The 23,687-nt window shown below is 42.3% G+C and overlaps 1 protein-coding gene across 1 annotated transcript in view; it reads right to left on the reverse strand.

The window, feature by feature from the left end:
• LOC121285708 (breakpoint cluster region protein-like) overlaps positions 1 to 23,687 on the reverse strand; it is a 596,997-nt gene that overhangs the window by 182,457 nt on the left and 390,853 nt on the right. Inside the window, exon 10 of the mRNA XM_041202403.1 lies at positions 22,448 to 22,616. Coding sequence (XP_041058337.1) covers positions 22,448 to 22,616 — 169 coding nt within the window. The remainder of the gene's footprint in view (positions 1 to 22,447; positions 22,617 to 23,687) is intronic.

The following is a 23,687-nucleotide window of genomic DNA, read 5'->3' on the forward strand; positions in this document are numbered from 1 at the left end:
GTGCAGGGACCATTGTTGTTTGTTGTCCATATCAATGATCTGGATGATAATGTAGTAAATTGGATCAGCAAGTTTGCTGATGACATTAAGATTGGAGGCATTGTGGACAGCGAGGAAGGCTTTCAAAGCTTGCAGAGGGATCTGGACCAACTGGAAAAATGGGCCAGAAAATGGCAGATGGAATTTAATGAAGTGTGAGGTGTTGCCTTTTGGAAGGACAAACCAAGGTAGGACATACACAGTAAATGGTAGGGCACTGAGGAGTGTGGAGGAACAAAGGGATCTGGGAGTTCAGATACATAATTCCCTGAAAGTGGAGTCACAGGTAGACAGGGTTGTAAAGAAAGCTTTTGGCATACTGGCCTTCATAAATCAAATTATTGAGTATAAGAGTTGGGATGTTATGGTGAGGTTGTATAAGACATTGGTGAGGCCAACTTTGGAGTACTGTGTGCAGTTCTGGTCGCCTAACTACAGGAAGGATATCAGTAGGATTGAAAGAGTGCAGAGAAGATTTACTAGGATGTTGCTGGGTCTTCAGGAGTTGAGTTACAGGGAAAGATTAAACAGGTTAGGACTTTATTCCTTGGAGCATAGAAGAATGAGGGGAGATTTGATAAAAGTTTACAAAATTATACCCCTCGCTATGGACAGAGTAAATGCAAGTAGGCTCTTTCCACTTAGATTAGGAGGGATAAACATGAGAGGACATGGCTTTAGGGTGAAAGGGGAAAGGTTTAGGGGGAACATTAAGGGGAACTTCTTCACTCAGAGAGTGGTGGGAGTGTGGAACGAGCTGCCATCTGACGTGGTAAATGTGGGCTCACTCTTAAGTTTTAAGAATAAATTGGATAGATACATGGATGGGAGAGGTCTGGAGGGTTATAGATTGGGTGCAGGTCAATGGGACTAGCGGAATAATATTTCGGCACAGACTAGAAGGGCCGAGTGGCCTGTTTTTCTGTGCTATAGTGTTCTATGGTTCTAACATAAATTTCAAAATGCTGCAATTCTAACACGAAACTCAAAGTCTATTTTTCGATTGTTGGAAATCTTCTCTGTTATACATTCAGTTTCCATGAAAAATACCCTATGGGATTTTCAAACCAGTGTCATCTTCTTGTAACAGTACAGCCCCAATGCCTATATTGCTTGCGTCAACAGCCAACTTGAATTGCTTGGCATAACTGGATACTGCCAAAACTGGTGTCATAGTTAATACAGTTTTCAAACTAATAAATGACTTCTGACACTCCAGTGTCCATTGAAGCTTCTTGTTCTTTTTTAAATAATTCAGTCAGAGGAGCAACCACTTGACTAAAATTTGGTACAAATTTCTGGTAAAACCCACTCATGCCCAGAAATCTCAAAACTTCTCGTTTTGTTGTAGGCACTGGGAAATCCGTGATAGCCTTGACTTTGGCACCTCTTGGAGCCACCTTACCATGTCCAATGGTATGGCCTAGATACGTAACTTGTGCTTTTGCAAATTCACTTTTAGCCAAATTCATCACCAAATTAGCTTCTTGTAGTTGAGTAAATAATTATTTCACATGCTGTAAATGCCCGTCCCTGAAAATGCCTGAAAACAATTAGATATAAACCGCACAATTGCTTAGACCCGCAATTACTTTGTTTGTCAGTCTTTGAAATGTCGCAGGTGTATTCTTCATACCAAATGGCATAACTTTTAACTGATATAGTCCACTTGGTGCTAGAAAAGCTGATATCTCCTTTGCCCTCTCTGACAATGGTACCTGTCAATATCCTTTCAGCAAGTCAATCTTTATGATAAATTTTGATTTTCCCACTTTCTCAATGCTATCCTCCAACCGTGGTATAGGATATGAATCCGCTTTTGTCACCGCATTCACCTTTCAATAGTCCACACACAGCCTGTGTTCCATCTGGTTTCGGTACCAGTACAACAGGTGAACTCCAGTTACTGCAACTAGACTCAATAAAATCATTTTGAAGTATGAAATTAATTTCCTTTTTTATTTGTGATAACTTTGTCAGATTTAATCTATAAGGTTGTTGCCTTATTGAAGATGATATTTCTATAGATAAATCATGTAAAACTAAATGTGTCTTTCCCAAATTATTCCCACAAATAGGTTTGTGTGACTGCAATAACTTTTCTAAATCACTTTGACACTTGCTTGGAAGGTGACTCAATATTGTATTTAAATTTTCAAGCACACCCTCATTATCTAATTTGATTAGAGGAAAATTAATTTCGAGCCCTGCACATCTACCTGTTTCTCATCATCCACCATCACTAACCCCTCTTTTTGTTCCTCTTCCCTGTCAAAGTACTTTTTAAAAGTATTTACATAACACACCAAAACAAAAACAGAATTACCTGGAAAAACTCAGCAGGTCTGGCAGCATCGGCGGAGAAGAAAAGAGTTGACGTTTCGAGTCCTCATGACCCTTCGACAGACTTGCGTTCGAGTCCAAGAAAGAGTTGAAATATAAGCTGGTTTAAGGTGTGTGTGTGGGGGGCGGAGAGATAGAGAGACAAAGAGGTGGAGGGGGGGGGGGTGTGGTTGTAGGGACAAACAAGCAGTGATAGAAGCAGATCATCAAAAGATGTCAACGACAATAGTACAATAGAACACATAGGTGTTAAAATTAAAGTTGGTGATATTATCTAAACGAATGTGCTAATTAAGAATGGATGGTAGGGCACTCAAGGTATAGCTCTAGTGGGTTTTTTTTTATATAATGGAAATAGGTGGGAAAAGGAAAATCTTTATAACTTATTGGAAAAAAAAGGGAAGGGGGAAACAGAAAGGGGGTGGGGATGGGGGAGGGAGCTTACGACCTAAAGTTGTTGAATTCAATATTCAGTCCGGAAGGCTGTAAAGTCCCTAGTCGGAAGATGAGGTGTTGTTCCTCCAGTTTGCGTTGGGCTTCACTGGAACAATGCAGCAAGCCAAGGACAGACATGTGGGCAAGAGAGCAGGGTGGAGTGTTGAAATGGCAAGCGACCGGGAGGTTTGGGTCATTCTTGCGGACAGACCGCAGGTGTTCTGCAAAACGGTCGCCCAGTTTACGTTTGGTCTCTCCAATGTAGAGGAGACCACATTGGGAGCAACGAATGCAGTAGACTAAGTTGGGGGAAATGCAAGTGAAATGCTGCTTCACTTGAAAGGAGTGTTTGGGTCCTTGGACGGTGAGGAGAGAGGAAGTGAAGGGGCAGGTGTTGCATCTTTTGCGTGGGCATGGGGTGGTGCCATAGGAGGATTGGATTTCCAGCATCCGCAGTTTTTTTGTTTTTATCTCTGTGTTTAATTGACTGCCACTGCTCTTCAAGAAATGCCTACCTCCTTGAAGAAGTTCTGTTCCTCTCTGCGACAAGATTTCCGTATCTCTCTGTTGTCTTGCTCACCTTCCTTGCTTTCCATTTCCCTCCTAGTGTTTGACAAGGTGTTTACTAAAACCCGCTTTCACAGCCATATCTCCTTTCTCAGTGACTGTCTCCGTCTCCGACTTACCCCACGTGGATTTCAACTGAAATTCCACCCCTCATGTTTCGAACCCACCCAGGAATACAGGTATCTCCGGGACATAAAACGTTTCTCGGACTGCTGTTCCCGTCACATTCTGAAATCCACACTCAGTGCCATGCGCCGCCATATGAACACACTCGACCTCTCCCTCCAGCAGCACCGCCGTACCCTTTTTCAAAGCTGCGCGTGCCCCCAGTTTCATTTTATCCTTCGGCTCATCCGACGCCTCAACAAGAAACTTTTTCTCTTTCTCTCAAGTGCTAAGGAACGCAAGCTGCAACAACTCATTGACACCAACACCCATCTAGGACCCTCCACCCCTGCCTGTTCCTCCGTCCCCACCCTTTCTTCCAATCCCAACCCCAGCCGTGTATTCACTATACCCCCTGACCTTCCCCTCTCCGATGCTGAACGTTCAGTGCTCAGCAAAGGACTTAGTTTCATACCCTTACGCCCTCACCTCAATGAATTTCGGGCTCGGCATGATGCTGAACTCTTCTTCCGCCGTCTTCGTCTCCGGGCTCACTTCTTTGGGCAGGAGTCCTCTCCCAGTTCAACGGATCCTTTTACCCATCTCCAATATTCTCCCTCCACCTGGACCCCTCCCTCTGGATTCTTACCTTCTCTTGATCTTTTCATTGAGAACTGTCGGCGCGACATTAGTCGTCTCAATTTCTCTGCTCCTCTCACCCATTCTAACCTGTCTCTCTCTGAACTTACTGCACTCCATTCTCTCAGGTCCAACCCTGACATTGTCATCAAACCCGCTGACAAGGGTGGTGCTGTTGTTGTCTGGCGCACTGACCTCTACCTCGCGGAGGCTGAGCGTCCACTCGCAGACACTTCCTCCTACCTCTCCCTGGACCATGACCCCATCACTGAACATCAAGCCATTGTTTCCAGGACTGTCACTGACCTCATCTCCTCTGGGGATCTCCCTCCCACAGCTTCCAACCTGATAGTCTCCCAACCTCGGACGGCCCGCTTCTATCTCCTACCCAAAATCCACAAACAGAACTGCCCCGGTAGACCGATCGTCTCAGCTTGTTCCTGCCCCACAGAACTCATTTCTCATTATCTTGACTCCCTTCTCTCTCCCCTTGTCCAGTCCCTTCCCACCTACATCCGTGATTCCTCTGACACCTTACGTCACATCAACAATTTCCAGTTCCCTGGCCCCAACCGCTTCCTCTTCACCATGGACGTCCAATCCCTCTACACCTCCATCCCCCACCAGGATGGTCTGAGGGCCCTTAGCTTCTTCCTCGAACAGAGGCCCGAACAATCCCCATCCACCACTACTCTCCTCCGTCTGGCTGAACTTGTTCTCACACTGAACAATTTCTCCTTCAACTCCTCTCACTTCCTCCAAATAAAAGGTGTGGCTATGGGTACCCGCATGGGCCCCAGCTATGCCTGTCTCTTTATGGGGTATGTGGAACATTCCTTGTTGCAGTCCTACTCCGGCCCCCTTCCACAACTCTTTCTCCGGTACATCGATGATTACTTCGGTGCCGCTTCATGCTCTCGTCAGGACTTGGAAAAATTTATTAATTTTGCTTCCAATCTCCACCCCTCCATCATTTTCACGTGGTTCATCTCTGACACTTCCCTTCCCTTCCTTGACCTCTCTGTCTCAATCTCTGGTGATAGACTGTCCACCAATATCCATTACAAACCAACCGACTCCCACAGCTATCTCGACTACAGCTCCTCACACCCCGCTTCCTGTAAGGACTCTATCCCATTTTCTCAGTTCCTTCGCCTCCGTCGCATCTGTTCCGATGATGCTACATTCAAAAACAGTTCCTCTGACATGTCCTCCTTCTTCCTTAACCGAGGTTTTCCACCCACGGTCGTTGACAGGGCCCTCAACCGTGTCCGGCCCATCTCCCGCGCATCCGCCCTCACGCCTTCTCCTCCCTCCCAGAAACATGATAGGGTCCCCCTTGTCCTCACTTATCACCCCACCAGCCTCCGCATTCAAAGGATCATCCTCCGCCATTTCCGCCAACTCCAGCATGATGCCACCACCAAACACATCTTCCCTTCACCCCCCTTATCGGCATTCCGTAGGGATCGCTCCCTCCAGGACACCCTGGTCCACTCCTCCATCACCCCCTACTCCTCAACCCCCTCCTATGGCACAACCCCATGCCCACGCAAAAGATGCAACACCTGCCCCTTCACTTCCTCTCTCCTCACCGTCCAAGGACCCAAACACTCCTTTCAAGTGAAGCAGCATTTCACTTGCATTTCCCCCAACTTAGTCTACTGCATTCGTTGCTCCCAATGTGGTCTCCTCTACATTGGAGAGACCAAACGTAAACTGGGCGACCGTTTTGCAGAACACCTGCGGTCTGTCCGCAAGAATGACCCAAACCTCCCGGTCGCTTGCCATTTCAACACTCCACCCTGCTCTCTTGCCCACATGTCTGTCCTTGGCTTGCTGCATTGTTCCAGTGAAGCCCAACGCAAACTGGAGGAACAACACCTCATCTTCCGACTAGGGACATTACAGCCTTCCAGACTGAATATTGAATTCAACAACTTTAGGTCGTAAGCTCCCTCCCCCATCCCCACCCCCTTTCTGTTTCCCCCTTCCCTTTTTTTTCCAATAAGTTATAAAGATTTTCCTTTTCCCACCTATTTCCATTATATAAAAAAAAACCCACTATAGCTATACCTTGAGTGCCCTACCATCCATTCTTAATTAGCACATTCGTTTAGATAATATCACCAACTTTAATTTTAACACCTATGTGTTCTATTGTACTATTGTCGTTGACATCTTTTGATGATCTGCTTCTATCACTGCTTGTTTGTCCCTACAACCACACCCCCCCTCCTCCACCTCTTTGTCTCTCTATCTCTCCGCCCCCCACACACACACCTTAAACCAGCTTATATTTCAACTATTTCTTGGACTCGAACGCAAGTTCTGTCGAAGGGTCATGAGGACTCGAAACGTCAACTCTTTTCTTCTCCGCCGATGCTGCCAGACCTGCTGAGTTTTTCCAGGTAATTCTGTTTTTGTTTTGGATTTCCAGCATCCGCAGTTTTTTTGTTTTTATATACATAACACACCCTCTGTTTCTTTTTTCTATCTGGAATATTTATTAAATAATTTTCTTCATTCAATTTCTTTTCAATCCTGTAAGGCCCACTAAATCTTGCATTTAAGGAATCCCCTAGGACTGGTAACAAAACTAGAACTTTCTCTCCAGAAACAAAACTGAGTATTTTTGCTTTCTTTTCTGCTTTCACTTTCATCACTTGCTGTGATGTCTTTAAACGCTCCCTAGCCAACTCACATGCTCTGTTCAATCTTTCCCTGAAATTTGATATGTGATCCAGGAGAGTTTCTGAATTTTGACCCACCAAATTCTCATGAATCAATATCAGTGGTCCCCTTACCTCCTGACTATAAACTAGTTTAAAAGGGTGAAAACCAGTCGATGCATTCGGAGCATCTCTAATAGCAAATAACAAAAATGGAATTCCCATGTCCCAATCCTGTGCATAATCAAGACAGTACGCTCTTATCATAGATTTTAAAGTTTGATGCCATCATTCCAAAGCTCCTTGTGACACCAGATGATAAGCTGTTGACTTAATTTGCTTTATCCCCAAACTGTTCATTATTTCCTTAAACAGCTGTGACATGAAATTTGACCCCTGATCTGATTGTATTTCTTTAGGTAAACCATATCTTGTCAAAAATTGAAGTAACTCCTCCACAGGCTTCTTAATTGTAATATTTCTTAAAGGTATCGCTTCAGGAAACCTAGTAGACACATGCATTATTGTTAATAAATACTGATTTCCACTTTTAGTCTTAAGGAGGGGTCCTACACAATCAATCATGACCCTAGTAAAAGGTTCTTCAAATGCTGGTATTGGGATTAAAGGCACAGACTTAATTGCTGCTTGTGATTTTCCTGTTACTTGACATATATGACAGGTTCTACAGAATTTGACTGCATCCCTATGCAATCCTGGCCAAACAAAAAATCTTCCTCATTCCCGTTGGAATTCCGTGAGCAATGCTTAGAATCTCATTTCTATAGCCTAATGGGATAACTATCTGATGCACCTCCCTCCAGCTTTCATTTGCTGAGACATGATCTGACCGCCACTTTCTCATTAAAATATTCCCGCAAAGATAATAATGTACTGGAATACATTTTGCATCGGTTTCTGAATAAGCTTTCTGATACAACTGTTTTAATTGAAAATCATTTTTCTGTATCTCCACTAACCTCTTTGAGTTAAACACTTCAGCTGAACTGTACTGCATTCCTTTCTCCTGAACAATGTTATCAAATACAGTGCCAGCTAATTGGATTTCAACTCCTTCTTCTTGCCCTTGAGCTGCCTGCTTATCTTGTTTATTTTGTTCTTCCCGATGGGCCTTTGATCTTGTTATAACAACCAGGAAACAATCCAGGATGTTCCTTCAGTAGAACACTTCTACAGACTGCTCAACTACCACAGGCATCACCCACATTTGCGATCCAGCTGTACCATTACCCAGAATAAATTGAACCTTGCAATGGGCAATTTTTCTATGCTCCAACTATAACTTCACCTGTCTTCCATCTGCTCTTTAAATTTACCGAGTAGATTTGGCATCTCCATGAACCCCACTTATTATTACCTTCTCCTGCAACACTCCCTCTGTACAACAAATATCACCATCCCACAACATTAAGGAATGACTAGCCCCTGTGTCTCATAAAATGTTAACATCTTTACCTACTCCACCCTGTACATATGGAAAGGCTTTCCCTTCATATACAAAGTCTTTAAACACTTCTGCAACTTACTCCTCAGAATTCTCTTGAGTAAACTGTGAACACAATCACAATTCTTTACTTTTCACTGATTCTCCCTGTTTCACCTATACACAAACCATTGGTTTCTCCTGTGCCTGAACCTCAGAACCCATAGTACTTTTACTTCCAGAACTTTTCTGTACCCCAATAATTCCTACAGATTTTTCCTGCAACCTCCAACACACTGACTTCATGCTCCCCACTTTATTACAACGAAAACACCTCAATTTTCGAATGTCACTTCTACCTTCAGCACCTTACATTTTGTTCTGAGAAAAAAGTTCCTGGGAACTTCCAGCTACTCCTCCTCTTCCCTGACTATCTGTCTTCTGTTCACCTTCTCACTTTTTATCCTTTTCCAATTTGAAAGGGTGACGGAAAAAAGGTTTAGCTCTTATGAATTAACTCATAATCATCAGCTATCTTTGCTGCTTGTCTTACAGAATCTATCCTCTGTTCCTCCACACCGAAGGTATTAAATCTTTAAATTCTTCCAAAAGAATGACTTCCCTAAGAGCTGCATAAGTTGTCTCTATTTTTAATGCCCGTATCTACTGGTCAAAATTACTTTGTTTTACTCTTTCAAACTCAGTATAAATTTGCTCAGGCTGTATTCTCATATTCCTAAATTTCTGCTTCAGTGACCAACTCATATGCACTCAAAATAGCTTTTTTCACCACATCATAATTCACCGACATTTCTTCTGAAAATGAAGCATATACCTCAAGCCCCCTACCTAAAAACTTAGACTGTAATAATAATGTCCAGTTTTCCTGTGGCCATTTCATCTGTTTAGCTAGCTTCTCAAATGAAATAAAGAATGCTTCAATATCTGTTTCCTGAAACTTTGGAAGAGCTTGTACAAACTCAAACATATCTCCACTGGGTTCTACTCTAGAGATCAATCCTTTCTCACTTACTGACGTCTCTTTTCTGACTGCCAACATTTTCACTTGGGATTCTTTTTCTCTCTCTCTCTTTCCTCTTTCTCTATCTTCACAATTTCTAATTCCCTTTTAAAAGCCATTTCTCTGTCCTAGATTCTAATTCAAGCTTTTTCTTTTGCAACTGAAGTCTCACTACCTAAGCTGTGACTCACTAGTGACAGGTTTTGCTTCCAATTGTTGATGCTGTGCTATACTTTTAACTATATCATAACTTCTAGCCCCCGCAGGTAACACAAATTATAGCTTATCTGACAACTCTGTTAACTTACTTTTGGTTATTTTCTCCAACCCACTCGGAATTATCTCTTCCACGCCCAGACAAGTCTTAGCAATTGTCCCAGACTTCTAAAGTACCTCACCAACTCCTGAATTCAAAGTGCCTTTCGTAGCTTAGGATTCACCAACTCCAAACCAATCTAGGAATTAGAAATACAATTTATCCCGGCGCAGCCCCCAATTGTTATGACCGCTGCAGTTGGTAAAGCGGAGCCATTTAAAATTCCCAGAGGGTAAACAACTGTCATAACGTATAATTTTAAGTGTTATGATTGAGATTCGACCCTAAATTCAGGAATCAGACCAGTGTTCTCGAGGTATTACATTAAACTAATTGAAACATTTTATTAATTTACACAGGTTAAAATATATACACATGGCTACAAATTACTGCTATCATAACTTTTAAAAAATTCGCAAACTAATCTCCATTAAGGCTACAGCAACCCTTAGACTTAACCAAACACCAAGCAAAGCATTTTCACCTTACAAATTCAAAATAAGGTTCTTTTCACCATGGAGCCAGTTGGAGGCTTGCAGCTGTCTTTTGATCTCACATTGCCTCTGTCCTGCACACCTGAAAACTGCTGAAGTTATACCTACTACCACTCATTGAATTCAAATTCTCATTGTCTCACCAGTCTCTTTGATATTCACCTTTTAACAATGAAACCTCTTTCATAGTACCAATTTTATTAGTAACATAAACATATGGCTTGGTATCTGCTAGATAGGCATCAAGTTTTCACCCCACTTCTTGAATGCTCTATTCAAAAATGCAAATGCATGCTACCTCTCTTCCATATCAAAACTAGTACCCATCAAAGCACCTAGACTAGCTGACTTAAATTCAATTAAGACAAAGCTGCAGACTAAACTTCTATTTTAAAAGAAAAATATTTTACAAAATATTAGACACATTAATAGCTTCATGACATCCCACTCCTTATCGAGAAATGAACCATTATAATTCTAAAAGGCGGCTTCACTTTAATAACCCATCTCACATCATCTCCTATACTTGTTGCACTATTACATTACCAGATGCATGCATTAACATAAATATATACACACACAAGTCCTTGGTATCAACAGAAATCACTCCAGTTCAGTGTCCAGGTTTTTTTTTAATGTCTCATTTTCCTTTAAGCTTCAAACTCTTGATAATGCATCTGCAAACAGATTTTCTCTTCCGGCAATAGGTATAATACATAGATTAAATAGTTATAATAATAGAGTCCATCTGAAAAGCCTTGCATTTTTGTCTCGAAATTTGTCCAAAAACTTCAAAGGATTATGGTCTGTATAAACGATTGTTTCTGATGAAGTGTTGGCAACATAAATTTCAAAATGCTGCAATTCTAACATGAAATTCAAAGTCTATTTTTCGATTGTTGCATATCTTCTCTGTTATACATTCAGTTTCCGTGAAAAATACCCAATGGGATTTTCAAATCCAGTGTCATCTTCTTGTAACAGTACAGCCCCAATGCCTATATCACTTGGGTTAGCGGCCAACTTGAATCGCTTGGCATAATTGGGTCCTGCCAAAACTGGTGTCGTAGTTAATACAGTCTTCGAACTACCAAATGACTTCTGACACTCCAGTGTCCATTGAAGCTTCTTGTTCTTTTTTAATAATTCAGTCAGTGGAGCAACCACTTGACTAAAATTTGGTACAAATTTCTGGTAAAACCCACTCGTGCCCAGAAATCTCAAAGCTTCTCGGGACTGTTTTGGAAAGTGGCATCATCAGAACAGGTGCAACAGAGGTGAAGGAACTGAGAGAATGAGAGATGGAGTCCTTCTGTTCTGATGATGCCACCTTCAAAAACAGTTCCTCTGACATGTCCTCCTCCTTCCTTAACCGAGGTTTTCCACCCACGGTCATTGACAGGGCCCTCAACCGTGTCTGGCCCATCTCCCGCGCATCCGCCCTCACGCCTTCTCCTCCCTCCCAGAAACATGATAGGGTCCCCCTTGTCCTCACTTATCACCCCACCAGCCTCCGCATTCAAAGGATGATCCTCTGCCATTTCCGCCAACTCCAGCATGATGCCACCACCAAACACATCTTCCCTTCACCCCCCCTATCGGCATTCCGTAGGGATCGCTCCCTCCGGGACACCCTGGTCCACTCCTCCATCACCCCCTACTCCTCAACCCCCTCCTATGGCACAACCCCATGCCCACGCAAAAGATGCAACAACTGCCCCTTCACTTCCTCTCTCCTCACCGTCCAAGGACCCAAACACTCCTTTCAAGTGAAGCAGCATTTCACTTGCATTTCCCCCAACTTAGTCTACTGCATTCGTTGCTCCCAATGTGGTCTCCTCTACATTGGAGAGACCAAACGTAAACTGGGTGACCGCTTTGCAGAACACCTGCGGTCTGTCCGCAAGAATGACCCAAACCTCCCTGTCGCTTGCCATTTTAACACTCCACCCTGCTCTCTTGCCCACATGTCTGTCCTTGGCTTGCTGCATTGTTCCAGTGAAGCCCAACGCAAACTGGAGGAATGACACCTCATCTTCCGACTAGGCACTTTACAACCTTCCAGACTGAATATTGAATTCAACAACTTTAGGTCTTGAGCTCCCTCCTCCATCCCCACCCCCTTTCAGTTTCCCCCTTCCTTTTTTTTGCCAATAAATTATATAGATTTTTCTTTTCCCACCTATTTCCATTATTTTTAAATCTTTTATGCCCCCCACCCCCATTAGAGCTATACCTTGAGTGCCCTACCATCCATTCTTAATTAGCACATTCGTTTAGATAATATCATCAACTTTAACACCTATGTGTTCTTTTGTTCTATTGTTGTTGACATCTTTTGATGATCTGCTTCTATCACTGCTTGTTTGTCCCTACAACCACACCCCCCTCCACTTCTCTCTCTCTCTCTGCACGCCCCCACACACCTTAAACCAGCTTATATTTCAACTCTTTCTTGGACTCGAACTCAAGTTCTGTCGAAGAGTCATGAGGACTCGAAACGTCAACTCTTTTCTTCTCCGCCGATGCTGCCAGACCTGCTGAGTTTTTCCAATGGAACAAGAGGGTTAGGATACCCAAGAGGCCTGAGTCAGAGGAACACACATTTTGGCAGGAGAGATTGCAGGGCTGAAAGAGGTTGTAGAGTTAGGGAGGGGTGAGGCCACAAGGCATTTGAATACAAGGATGAAAATTTTCATCTGAGGCATTTGGGTACTGGGGCTAACTATCTAATGGTTGAAAAAGAAAGCAAAGACCACTTTCTCAGTGCAGTTAGGCACAGGCAACAAATTTCAGCCTCATCAGCATCCCTTATATCCTGATAATTAATTTATATTCGCTGGAGTTCAGAAGAATGAGGGGGATCTCATAGAAACCTATAAAATTCAAACAGGACTAGACAGGGTTGATGCAGGAGGGATGTTCCCAACGGTGGGGGAGTCCAGAACCAGGGGTCACAATCTGAGGATATGGGGTAGACCATTTAGGACTGAGATGAGGAGAAATTTCTTCACCCAGAGTGGTGAGCCTGTGGAATTCGTTACCACAGAAAGTAGTTGAGACCAAAACATTGTATGCTTTCAAGAAGGAGTTAGATATAGTTCTTGGGGCAAAAGGGATTAAAGGGCATGGGGAGAAAGCGGGAGCAGGCTACTGAGTTGGATGATCAGCCATGATCATAATGAATGGCGGAGCAAGCTCAAAGGGCCGAATGGCCTACTCCTGCTCCTACTTTCTATGTTCTATGCAAATTTCTTAATCGTGTCCCCTTCATTTAAATGTAAATCATTGTTTTATACTATGCAAGGGACCCAGTACTGATGCCTGCGGAACCTCACAGCCTTCCAATCACAAAAATACCTGTTGACCATAACCTTTTGCTTCCTTTGAGCTTTTAATTTTCTGACTACTTGGCCATGTGGGACCTTATCAAAAGTCTTGCTAAAATCCACACAAACTACATCAAGCACACTATCCTCATTGGCTCTCCTTATTGTCTCCTTAAAAAATTCAATCCAGTTAAATCAGACACAGTCTGTCCTTTGTGAATCCATGTTGACCGTCCTTGATCTGTACCTTACTAAATGGCGATTTATACTGGCCCTCATATGTTTTTCCAACAATTTGCTCACCTTTGAGGTTAAGCTGGCTGGCCTGTACTTCTCTTTCCCTTCCTCCCTTTTAAAACAATGGCACAACATTAGCATTTCCCAATTGTCTCTAACCATGCCTGGAGCAGGAGAGGATTGAAGAATAATGGTCAGAGCCTCTGCTATTTCTTTGCTTGCATCTATTAGCAGACTGAAATACATTTAATCTGGAAATGGTGATTTATCCACTTTCAAGGACGCTAACCCCTTTAATATTTTCTCCTTCACTTCTTCTTATGCCATCCAATATTTAAAACTCCTTGTCCTTAATGACAATGTTTGCATCGCCCCCTCTCTTTTCTGAAGACAGACTGTTACAAATCTAATGTGAATAAGAATGCTATGTTTTGAGACTGTGTGTTTAATTTAGGGTAAAATAAAGGAGGTCATGAGACCTGTTCTGAAGTTTGCCTAATAACAGGACTGGGTGAAGTGGCTGTTAAAGATTAAAGGGAGGTCCAAACTTTTTTGCTGAAAAAAAGTGTAAGGTGACCACACCTGGAGACAATGGCATCAGTAGCTGTGTTTATAGTGGTTAGACTGCCTGTCTTTCAAAGTCCCAGGAAGGTGTCAAGAATGTCAGGTTGTAAACAACTTTGCTTTAAACTGTTAATTTACTTCTAAGATAAAAGTGTGTTGGGTCTCAAGGATGGCTGAGAGATAGGAAGGTTTCTAAGATATCCTTAAACTCATAGACAAGTTATTCTACCAGGATCCAGGAGAGAGGAAACAGCTAGAGGGACCGAAAGTCTCTATGGTTTATTGTGAAGGAATGTGGCTGGGAGCTCACACTCGGACTAAAAAGACCAAATTTGTGAAGATTTCAAACAAAGCTGAAAGATTCTCCTAGCTTGTGCTAGAGGGAGAACCGCCAGGAAAATCCCTCATTGTGAAAGACAGTTCTGGGGGTGAAAGTTACCAGGCTGTGAAAGGAAAAGAACAAAAGTAAACCCTTGGGAGCTTAGAATCATTTTGGACTGGTTCCGGGAGAACTGAACGTCCACTTAAGGGACAGTGTAAAGTATACCTGTTCCTGAGGTGGATTTTTCGGTTGTGTTACAAGTAAAAGGGGGGAGTTCTGATCTGTGGTTTAATGTATAGGTGATCTACAACAAGTGTTTAGTTACTAGTGCTTTTAATCTGTTCCTAACATTAAAAGTCAAAAAACGTGAAATCTGGTCAGTCCATCCTTTCAGATTTTTATTTTTATTCATTCACGGGATATGGGCGTCACTGGTTAGGTCAACATTTATTGCCCATCCCTGATTGCCCTTGTTCAGAGGGTTTTTAAGAGTCAACAACATTGCTGTGGGTCTGGAGTCACATGTAGGCCAGACAAGGTGAGGATGGCATATTTCCTTCCCTAAAGCACATGAGTGAACCAGGTGGGTTTTTACGACAATCGGCAATGGTTTTGCGGTCATCATCAGACTTTTAATTCCAGGTTTCTTTTGGATTCAAATTTCACCATCTGCCACCATGGTGGCATTCAAACCCTGGTCCCCAGAGCATTATCCTGGGTCTCTGGAATACTTGTCCAGTGACAATACCACTTTGCCACGACCTCCCCTCAGATATCCAATGAATGTTTGAATTTCTTTTTTTAAATTTATCGGTCTCTATGTGGATTGTATCAAGGTGCAAAACATTCATCAAGAATTATGTCCACGTAATCCGCTTCCACATACAAATGACCTTTTTGATTTATAATGGGCCCGACTCTTTCCTTCCTTGTTGATCCTCTTACTCTTTATGCATTTATAAAACATATTTTAGGTTTCTCTTGCCAAATTTTTTCATGTCTTCTCTTTGCTTTCCTAATTTCATTTTTAAATTTCTCTCCTGAACTTTCTACACTCGTCTATGCTTTCTGCAGTACTGAGCGCTCACAATTTGATATAGGCTGAAGTATCTAGATCTGTGAGTTCCACCCTTTTTTTTGGGAGCATATTTGTTCTGATCCACTCTATCTCCTTGTTGTATGCTTCCCAATGCCCTGACATTGATTTATCTTCTAATTTCCAGTACACTTTTTACCAACTTTCTTCTCAGCTTAGTAAAACTGGCCTTTCCCCAGTTTAAAATTTTTGGTCAGTCATTATCCTTTTCCAAAATTACATTAAATCTAACTGAATTATGATTTTACCATTAAAATGCTCTCCTTCTGCCCTTCCACCTGCCCAACTTCATTCCCATAAACTGAATCCAGGACTGCCCCAATGCACAAGAATCTAAAGCTCTCCCTCTTGCACCATCTTTCCAGCCACACATTCATCTGCTCTATCCTCTTATTTCTGTACTCAGTATCACATAGTCCCAGGTGTAATCTGGAGATTATTACCTTTGCAATGTCTTAATTTTTAAATTCTCATCCTTGTTTTCAAATCCTTCCATAGCCTTGTCCCTCTCTACCTCTGTAATCTCCTCCAATCCCACAACCCTCTGAGGTATCTGCGCTCCTCTAATTCTGGTCTCTTGGGTATTCCCAATTATAATTGCTCCACCATTGGTGGTCGTGCCTTCAGTTGCCTAGGCCCCAAGTTCTGGAATTCCTTTCCTATACTTCTCTGTCACATTTTCCTCCTTTAAGACATTTCTAACTTCTTAAAACCCACCTCTTTGACAAGCTTTTGCCCATCTGACATAATATTTCCTTATGTGGCTCAGTGTCATATTTTGTTTCTGCAGCAGCTCAATGCCATCCTTCACCCTGGCACCAGGAAGGCAACATACCATCCTTGAGTCATATCAGCAGCCATGGAATCACCTGTCTATTCCCCTAACTATTGAATCCCCTATCACTGTTGTCGTGTTCCAGTATATTATGAACTTACAGTAAGACTACAAAATAGGTGGCTGCCCAAGGATCATCTGACTTCCCTGGCAATACTTCCCTGTCTCAAGGGAGCACAAAGGGAACTTTCCAGACTGATGTTAACTCAGTGCCTTTTCCTGAAACGAATTCAAAAGGGTAATTTCAAATTGAATAGTCAGTATTCAAATAGTTTTCCCTAGACTCAGGGGAGGTGCCAAAGGATCAGAGATTTGCAAACATTGCGCCCTTGTTCAAAAAAGCTTGTAAGGATAAGCCCAGCAAATGTAGACCAGTCAGTTTAACTTCTGTGGTGGGCAAGATTCTAGGAACAATTAATCTGGATAGAATTAGTAGTCACATGGAAAAATATGGGTTGATACAGAAGAGTCAGCATGGATTTCTAAAGGGGAAATAGTGGTTAACTAACTTGCTAGAGTTTCTTTGAAGAGGTAACAGAAAAGGTCGATGAGGATAATGTTGTTGATCTGGTGTACATAGGCTTTCAAAAAGGATTTGATAAAGTGCCACATAATAGACTTGTGAGATAAGTTATTGCTCATGGAATAAAAAGGCCAGTAGAAATATGGATACAAAATTCGCTGAAAAATAGGAAACAAAGAGATTAGATATCAATAGATATTTTTCAGGCTGGAGGAAGGTTTGTAGTGGAGTTTCCCTGGGGTTGGTATTGGGACCCTTGCTTTTCCTGATATATATCAATGATCTAGATCTTGGTGTGCAGGGGACAATTTCAAAGTTTGCAGAAGATACGAAGCTTGGGAGTGTTGTAAACATTCAGAAGGATAATGTAGAATTTCAAAAGGATATAATTCGGTGGAATGGGCAGAAAGGTGGCAGATGAAGTTCAATGTGGAGAAGTGTGAGGTGATGCATTTTGGTAGGAAGAACACAGACAGACGATATAAAATAAAGGGTGAAATTTTGAAGGGGGTGCAGGAGCAGAAAGACCTGGGTGTATATGTGCATAGATCATTGAAGGTGGCAGGACAGGTGGAGAGAGCAGTTAATAAAGCATATAGTATCCTGGGCTTCATTAATAGGGGCATAGAGTACAGGAGCAAGGAGATTATGCTGAATTTATATAAGACGCTTGTTAGACCGCAGCTGGGGTATTATGTACAGTTCTGGGCGCCGCATTATTGGAAGAATGTGAACACATTGGAGAGAGTGCAGAAGAGGTTTACAAGAAAGGTTCCAGGGATGAGAAACTTCAGCTATGAGGATAGGTTAGAAAGGTTGGGACTATTCTCTTTGGACAGAAGAAGGCTAAGACGAGATCTGATAGAGATGTTCAAAATCATAAGGGGGCTGGACAGAATAAAAGGATCAAGAATGAGAGGGCATAGATTTAAAGTGATTTGCAAAAGATGCTACTGTGACGTGAGAAAAAACCTTTTCATACAACAAATGGTTTGGGTCTGGAATGCACTTCCCTTGTGGAGGCAGGTTCAATTGAGGCATTCAAGAGGGCCTTAGATGATTATTGGAATAGAAACAATGTGCAGGGGTATGGGGAAAAGGCAGGGCAATGGCACTAGGTCATAATGTTTATTTGGAGAGCTGGTGCAGACACGATGGGCTGAATGGCCTCCTGTGCTGTTAAAATTCTGTGATTCATTCAGATACAAAGACACTAGGCTGTTTCAAACTCTCAGGCGTGAAAGTCATCACACAGGATATGTAATAGATCTAGCCACCCACCTTACTTGGAAAAGGCTTTGGACTTGCACAGGTCACATGGTTCCCTACTTTTAAAAACAGCAAGAAGCTGTTCTGGACAGAAATCCATCAGATTCCATTGGGAGCTGTCAACCAGTCGTAAGACATCCAAGCACCCAAGGTAATAAATGTTTTGTGGTTTATCTTCTGGTTGAATCTACATTGGGAAGATTTTCTTCTACTCATGAGAGACTTAAGTCTGAATCAGGTAGGTTTCTTCAAAACTACTTTATTTACTCTGCACACATGATAAGCTACTAGTTAAGTATATCTCTCTTGTATGCAGACTATTGCCTCTTCTAACTAAGTCTCTAGTATTTGAGTACTGATGTCACTGTTACACCATGATACACTGCATTATCTCATTACCATAACTATTAATTTATTATGCTACATCACCCTCCACCCAAGTATGTCAACTTTTAAATAGCAATTTTAAACTATTTTCTTAAACTATTTACATTACATTTTTGATCTTCGATGCTGCTCTGGTGTCGGCAATGGAGCAACTGTGTCAATTTAAGATGATAAGACAACACCATCTTCAGCAACAGAATGACTCTTCAGAACTAAATCTAACTGAAATTCTTGTATAGAACTCCTCAGCTGTAGAAGCTCTGTAGTTTTGGCTTCTGCGCTGAAGGACAACTTTAGTGGAAAGATGACTTTCTAATGAGAATGAAGTGTGGGCATCAACAGACTTTTACCCAAGCCAATAGGCTCTAACAATGCTCTCGCAGTGTGACCCACCTTGAAGTCGAGCATTTTGTCCACCCTGAACAACTCACTATAGTCAGCCATCGATATATGATGCATCTCATTGTCGGGTTCAGTGGGACAAAGATACAAATTCTGCTCTTCGACAGTGAACACAGCTGACTCCTCAAAAAAAACAAAGGCTTCATATGCTTCGGCAGCAGATTCAAAGAGTGTACCAATCTTTAGGACATCATCTTCCAATGGAGCACTCCTTGCTACAATGGCTTCTCTTTTATGATCTTCTTCAGGAAAGAGCCAACCTTGATCTAGAAGGTCCTCTTGCAGATGGTCATCGTCTGCTGAAGTGCCTTGTTTCCACACCTTCTGGCCTATCTTCATAAAGAACTGAGCGATCTACAATCTCCTCCAAGGGTCCAGTGGATGGTGTCTGTGTGATGGAGAATGACCCACTGCTTAATGAATAAACTTTACCAGTTGTTGATGAATGGGAAGTCATCTGTTCTGCACCTGACTTTGGAAATTCCTTCATGTAAGGCACTTGGCTGTCCTGCCAGAGGTCTTCATCTACGGTTTTCAGGATGCCCAGCTGTATACATGCATTTCTGCTCAGTAAAGGTATGTTTTGGTTGTGCAATGTATAGGTCTCTGTAATCCTGCCCTTTCGCCCATTTTGGCAGGCTTTTGAGTGGGCCTTTGGGCCTACCCAACTAACAAACCTGTCCAAAGCCTCAGTATTTCGACGGATTATAGCCCAATTTTGCTCCCTAAATTCAGCCTGCCTAACATATTGAACCACTTGATAGAGTGTTAGGTTGTCTTTTGGCCGTAAGAAAAAGAATGACAGCTTTTCGTCGTGGACTCCGACAACAATGCAGTCGTGAATAAGTTCATCTTTCAAAGCACTGGCTAGCCGATACAGGTTTGTAAGAAGCAATTTGACAGATTCGCCTGGTCTTTGGGATCTCTGATTGAATCGCGGTCACTTAATTACGAAGTTCCGTTTTGGGCTGAAATGCACACTGAGTGCTTTTAGAACAGTTTCAAAGTCTGTAGAGGTCTCTTCTACCCCCGTATCAGGGGGACATTGTCAGCAACAGGCCCCACTGCGTAGAGGAATGAACTAACCTGGTGCTTTTGCTCTTTGGCATACAAACCAATGCTGCTTAATTCCTCTGTTGACCTTTGAGGTGTTTGAACAGCTGCAGGAGAGGCAGTGACTGCTTGACAGGTGCTGACATTGCTACCAATTCTCAATGTGCCTCTCACTAAGGATTCTTTGGATTATTTCTTTGAAGAATTCTTCTTCAGATTTCTTCCTGTGGGTGTTCTGTCAGTGGCACCAAATCATTGTTAGATTGGTGTCACCAGCTCTGCTATCATGTTTTGTGGTTTATCTTGGGGCCTAATTTATAATGAGAAGCTTTCCCTCTACTCATGAGTGACTTAGGTCTGACTTGGGTAGGTTTCTTCAAAACTACATTATTTACACTATACACATGATAAGCTACCAGGTAAATATATCTCTTGTGTACAGACTATTCCCTCTTCTAACCAAGTCTCTAGCACATGATCACTGATGTCACTGTTACATCATGATACACATCACTATCTCATTACCATAACGATTAACTTGTTATGTTACCATAAACAGTAATACCTTGAAAATGAGAGATTCCTAACAAAACTTTTCCCAACCCGTTCCAACTTCAAGTTCACCTGAGAATCAACCTCCTGGAAAATTGACTACAAGAGGCTTTGCAGCTTACTGCGAATCCTCTGCTTTACAAGACCTTCACTTCAACTAAAGCATCAACTCATTTAAGAAACTACAAGCCTACTATGAAAGAGACTGAGACAATCATAAATTGTAATTGTATTTTCCGCCACACTTCTATCTAATTTTTGTGTATGTGATAATGTAGGTGAGTAAAACGTCATGTTGTTAAACTTCCAGGGCAAGATCTGATAATAAATAGCCTTCCTTATTTTTAAATTCACAAGAAACTTGCTGCTGGAATTATTTAAATTGGAGGAATCACTCTGAGCGTAAGAAAACACATAGCCCTTACATACAAAACACACTGATCACAGGCAGTAAGAAAACACACAAATTCTGTCCGTGACACTATTACTTTCCTGACCTTTCTCCTTTATCCTCCCACACTGCATAGCTGCCATCCATGGTGCTTTGGCCTTGGTTCTTGCTGTATCGCAAGAAGAACCATTAACAGATACTGGTTAGAGAGCAAGATGCACTCAGGGGACTCCTGCACTACCTGTCTGGTCCTCCTCATCTGGCTGGTGGTCACTCATTCTTTCTCTACCTGCATAATCCTAAGCCATGGGGTGGCCACCTCCTGAAACATTTTTTAAATTTATTCTTTCATGGGGTGTGGGTGTTGCTGGCTAGGTCAACATTTATTGCCCATCCCTTGAGAAGGTGGTGATGATCTACCTTCTTGAATCACTGCAGTCCATGTGGTACAAGTATACCCAGAGTGCTGTTAGGGACAGTATACCAGGATTTTGACCCAGTGACAGTGAAGGGATGAAGGAACATAAATTCACATAGTTCTCGGCCTTGCGGTTGCACCATGCTGATCTCAGCTGCTGCTCAAGCTCTGAAGCCGTAAGTTCATAGCAGCTACTTTTGGGCCTCAGAAAAAATGTGTGTGTGTGTGTGTGTGTGTGTGTGTGTGTGTGAGAGAGAGAGAATGAGGATTGTAGGACAATCTGAGAGGGAAATTTCACCATCACAGGGGAGAGGGTTAAATTGATGAAAGTGTGAATTCCGACTCGAATTCGCCACAAAATCTTCTAATTCTGATTTAACTGTGGCAGGTTTGAGGGCTGTCTGAATAACTTGCTCTGGTGAGAGAGAACAGTGATTACAATATTTAAATGAGGCTCCATTTCTCAGGTTTTGTGAGCCATTTAAATATAATGGTTATGGCCCAGGGATCCCAGGGCTCCAGGAACCTGGCACCTTGAGGGGGTGGTGAGATCTGCCAGGTCCAGCAAGTGTTTTTCCAGCACTGGCTATGAACCAGAGAAACAGGAGTGTTTCTTCCTGGCTTGTCAAGCAAACCTGCTGTGATCACTGCCCTTCCAATATCAACAACCACAACTCTCCCTCCCACTACCTCCCATGATCTCTCCCTCCTTGCTGCCACATTTTCAGTTCCCCTCAATGTCCTCACCACCCCAGTTTTCCGACCTGGCAGTTGGCAAACAGCTGGGGGGAAAATACGTAAAATAAAATGCTAATGGGGTCCCGCTGTCAAACTTAGCAGGGCTTAGGCCTTCATGGTATTTCTGAGTTTCTCACTGCCACAGAAAAGTGCTCCTGTTCCCATCCTGTAAATGCTGGGGTCAGAGAATGAAAAAGAAAATTTGAGAGAGAGGAGGCAACTATGTTTGAAACTTTGTTTTTTGCTTTCACATTACCTTTTCTCTTTGAATTTCATTCTTGATCTGAGATATCTTTATTTTCATAGCATCCAATTCTTCATCTGGGACCAGTGGAATGGTCGGAGTGTTGTCTGACTCATCCAAATTTTGGAAACTCAGATCAGCTAGAGGAATGTACCATTTACAGTCATATTGCTGGTTCTTGCTATGAGAGAAAAAGAGTATTAGTGTAACTTCAAGAGTTTTTGCAGTTGATTACCTGGCTACCTCTCAAATCTGGATCGATGACTGTCAAATACTTTGCTACTGTGAGATTGTCATTGCTCGTTTGCTGACATTTCTGAATTAACAGTCGAGGTACTCAGTGTTACCTTCAGATCTCAGGAAAAGAAGGTTGAAAACTCTTCACTGTAACTCCTGGTATTCATGCACCTTCAACCCTTGCCTATCTTCTACACTTGCTCAACCTTCCCTCATTAGACAACCCCTTCATCCCAGAAATTAGTCTAGTGAATTTTCTTTACACTGCTTCCAATAATATCCCTCATTAAGTAAGGTAACCAAAACTGCACACAGTACTCTAGGTGTGATGTTACCAATACTCTGTGCTGTTGTAGCAAGACTTCCGTCCATTTATATTTATCCTCCTTGCAACAAAGGCCAACATTCCATATGCCTCCCCAATAATTTGATGTACCTGCATGCTGGCATTTTGTGATTCATGTCTAAGGACACCCAGATCCCTCTGTAACACAGCATGCTGCAGTCTCTGTCCACTTAAATAATATTTTGCTTTTCTATTCTTCCTGTCAAAGTGGACAATCTAATTTTCCCAATTATACTCCAAATTTTTATATGCCAATTTAAATGCCGGATTTTTTGCCTCCTCACTTAACCTGTCGAGATTCCTTTGCAGACTCTTTGCATCCTCCTCACAACTTGCTTCCCTACCTATTATCAAATCTTCAGCTAATTTGGCTACAATATCGTCAGTCCCTTTCAAGTCATTAATATAGATCATAAATAATTGAGGCACCTGCATTGATCCCTGCAGCTCTGCATTATAGTTTGCCATCCTGAAAATGGCCCATTTATCCCGACTCGTCAGAACTCTATCCAACATCATAAGCTCTTACCTTATGTAGTAACCTAGCTTTTATATGAATATTTTAGCTTATTACTTCATTAAGTTTTTTTTTAAATCTAACTTTTAACTTTCATCCCTTTATTTCCCAAATGTAGGGTGGGTAGCCCAGCTTGTCTTTAATAATGATGA

Source organism: Carcharodon carcharias, chromosome 13 (genome assembly GCF_017639515.1).
Source record: "Carcharodon carcharias isolate sCarCar2 chromosome 13, sCarCar2.pri, whole genome shotgun sequence".
NCBI classification, from domain to species: Eukaryota; Metazoa; Chordata; class Chondrichthyes; order Lamniformes; family Lamnidae; genus Carcharodon; species Carcharodon carcharias.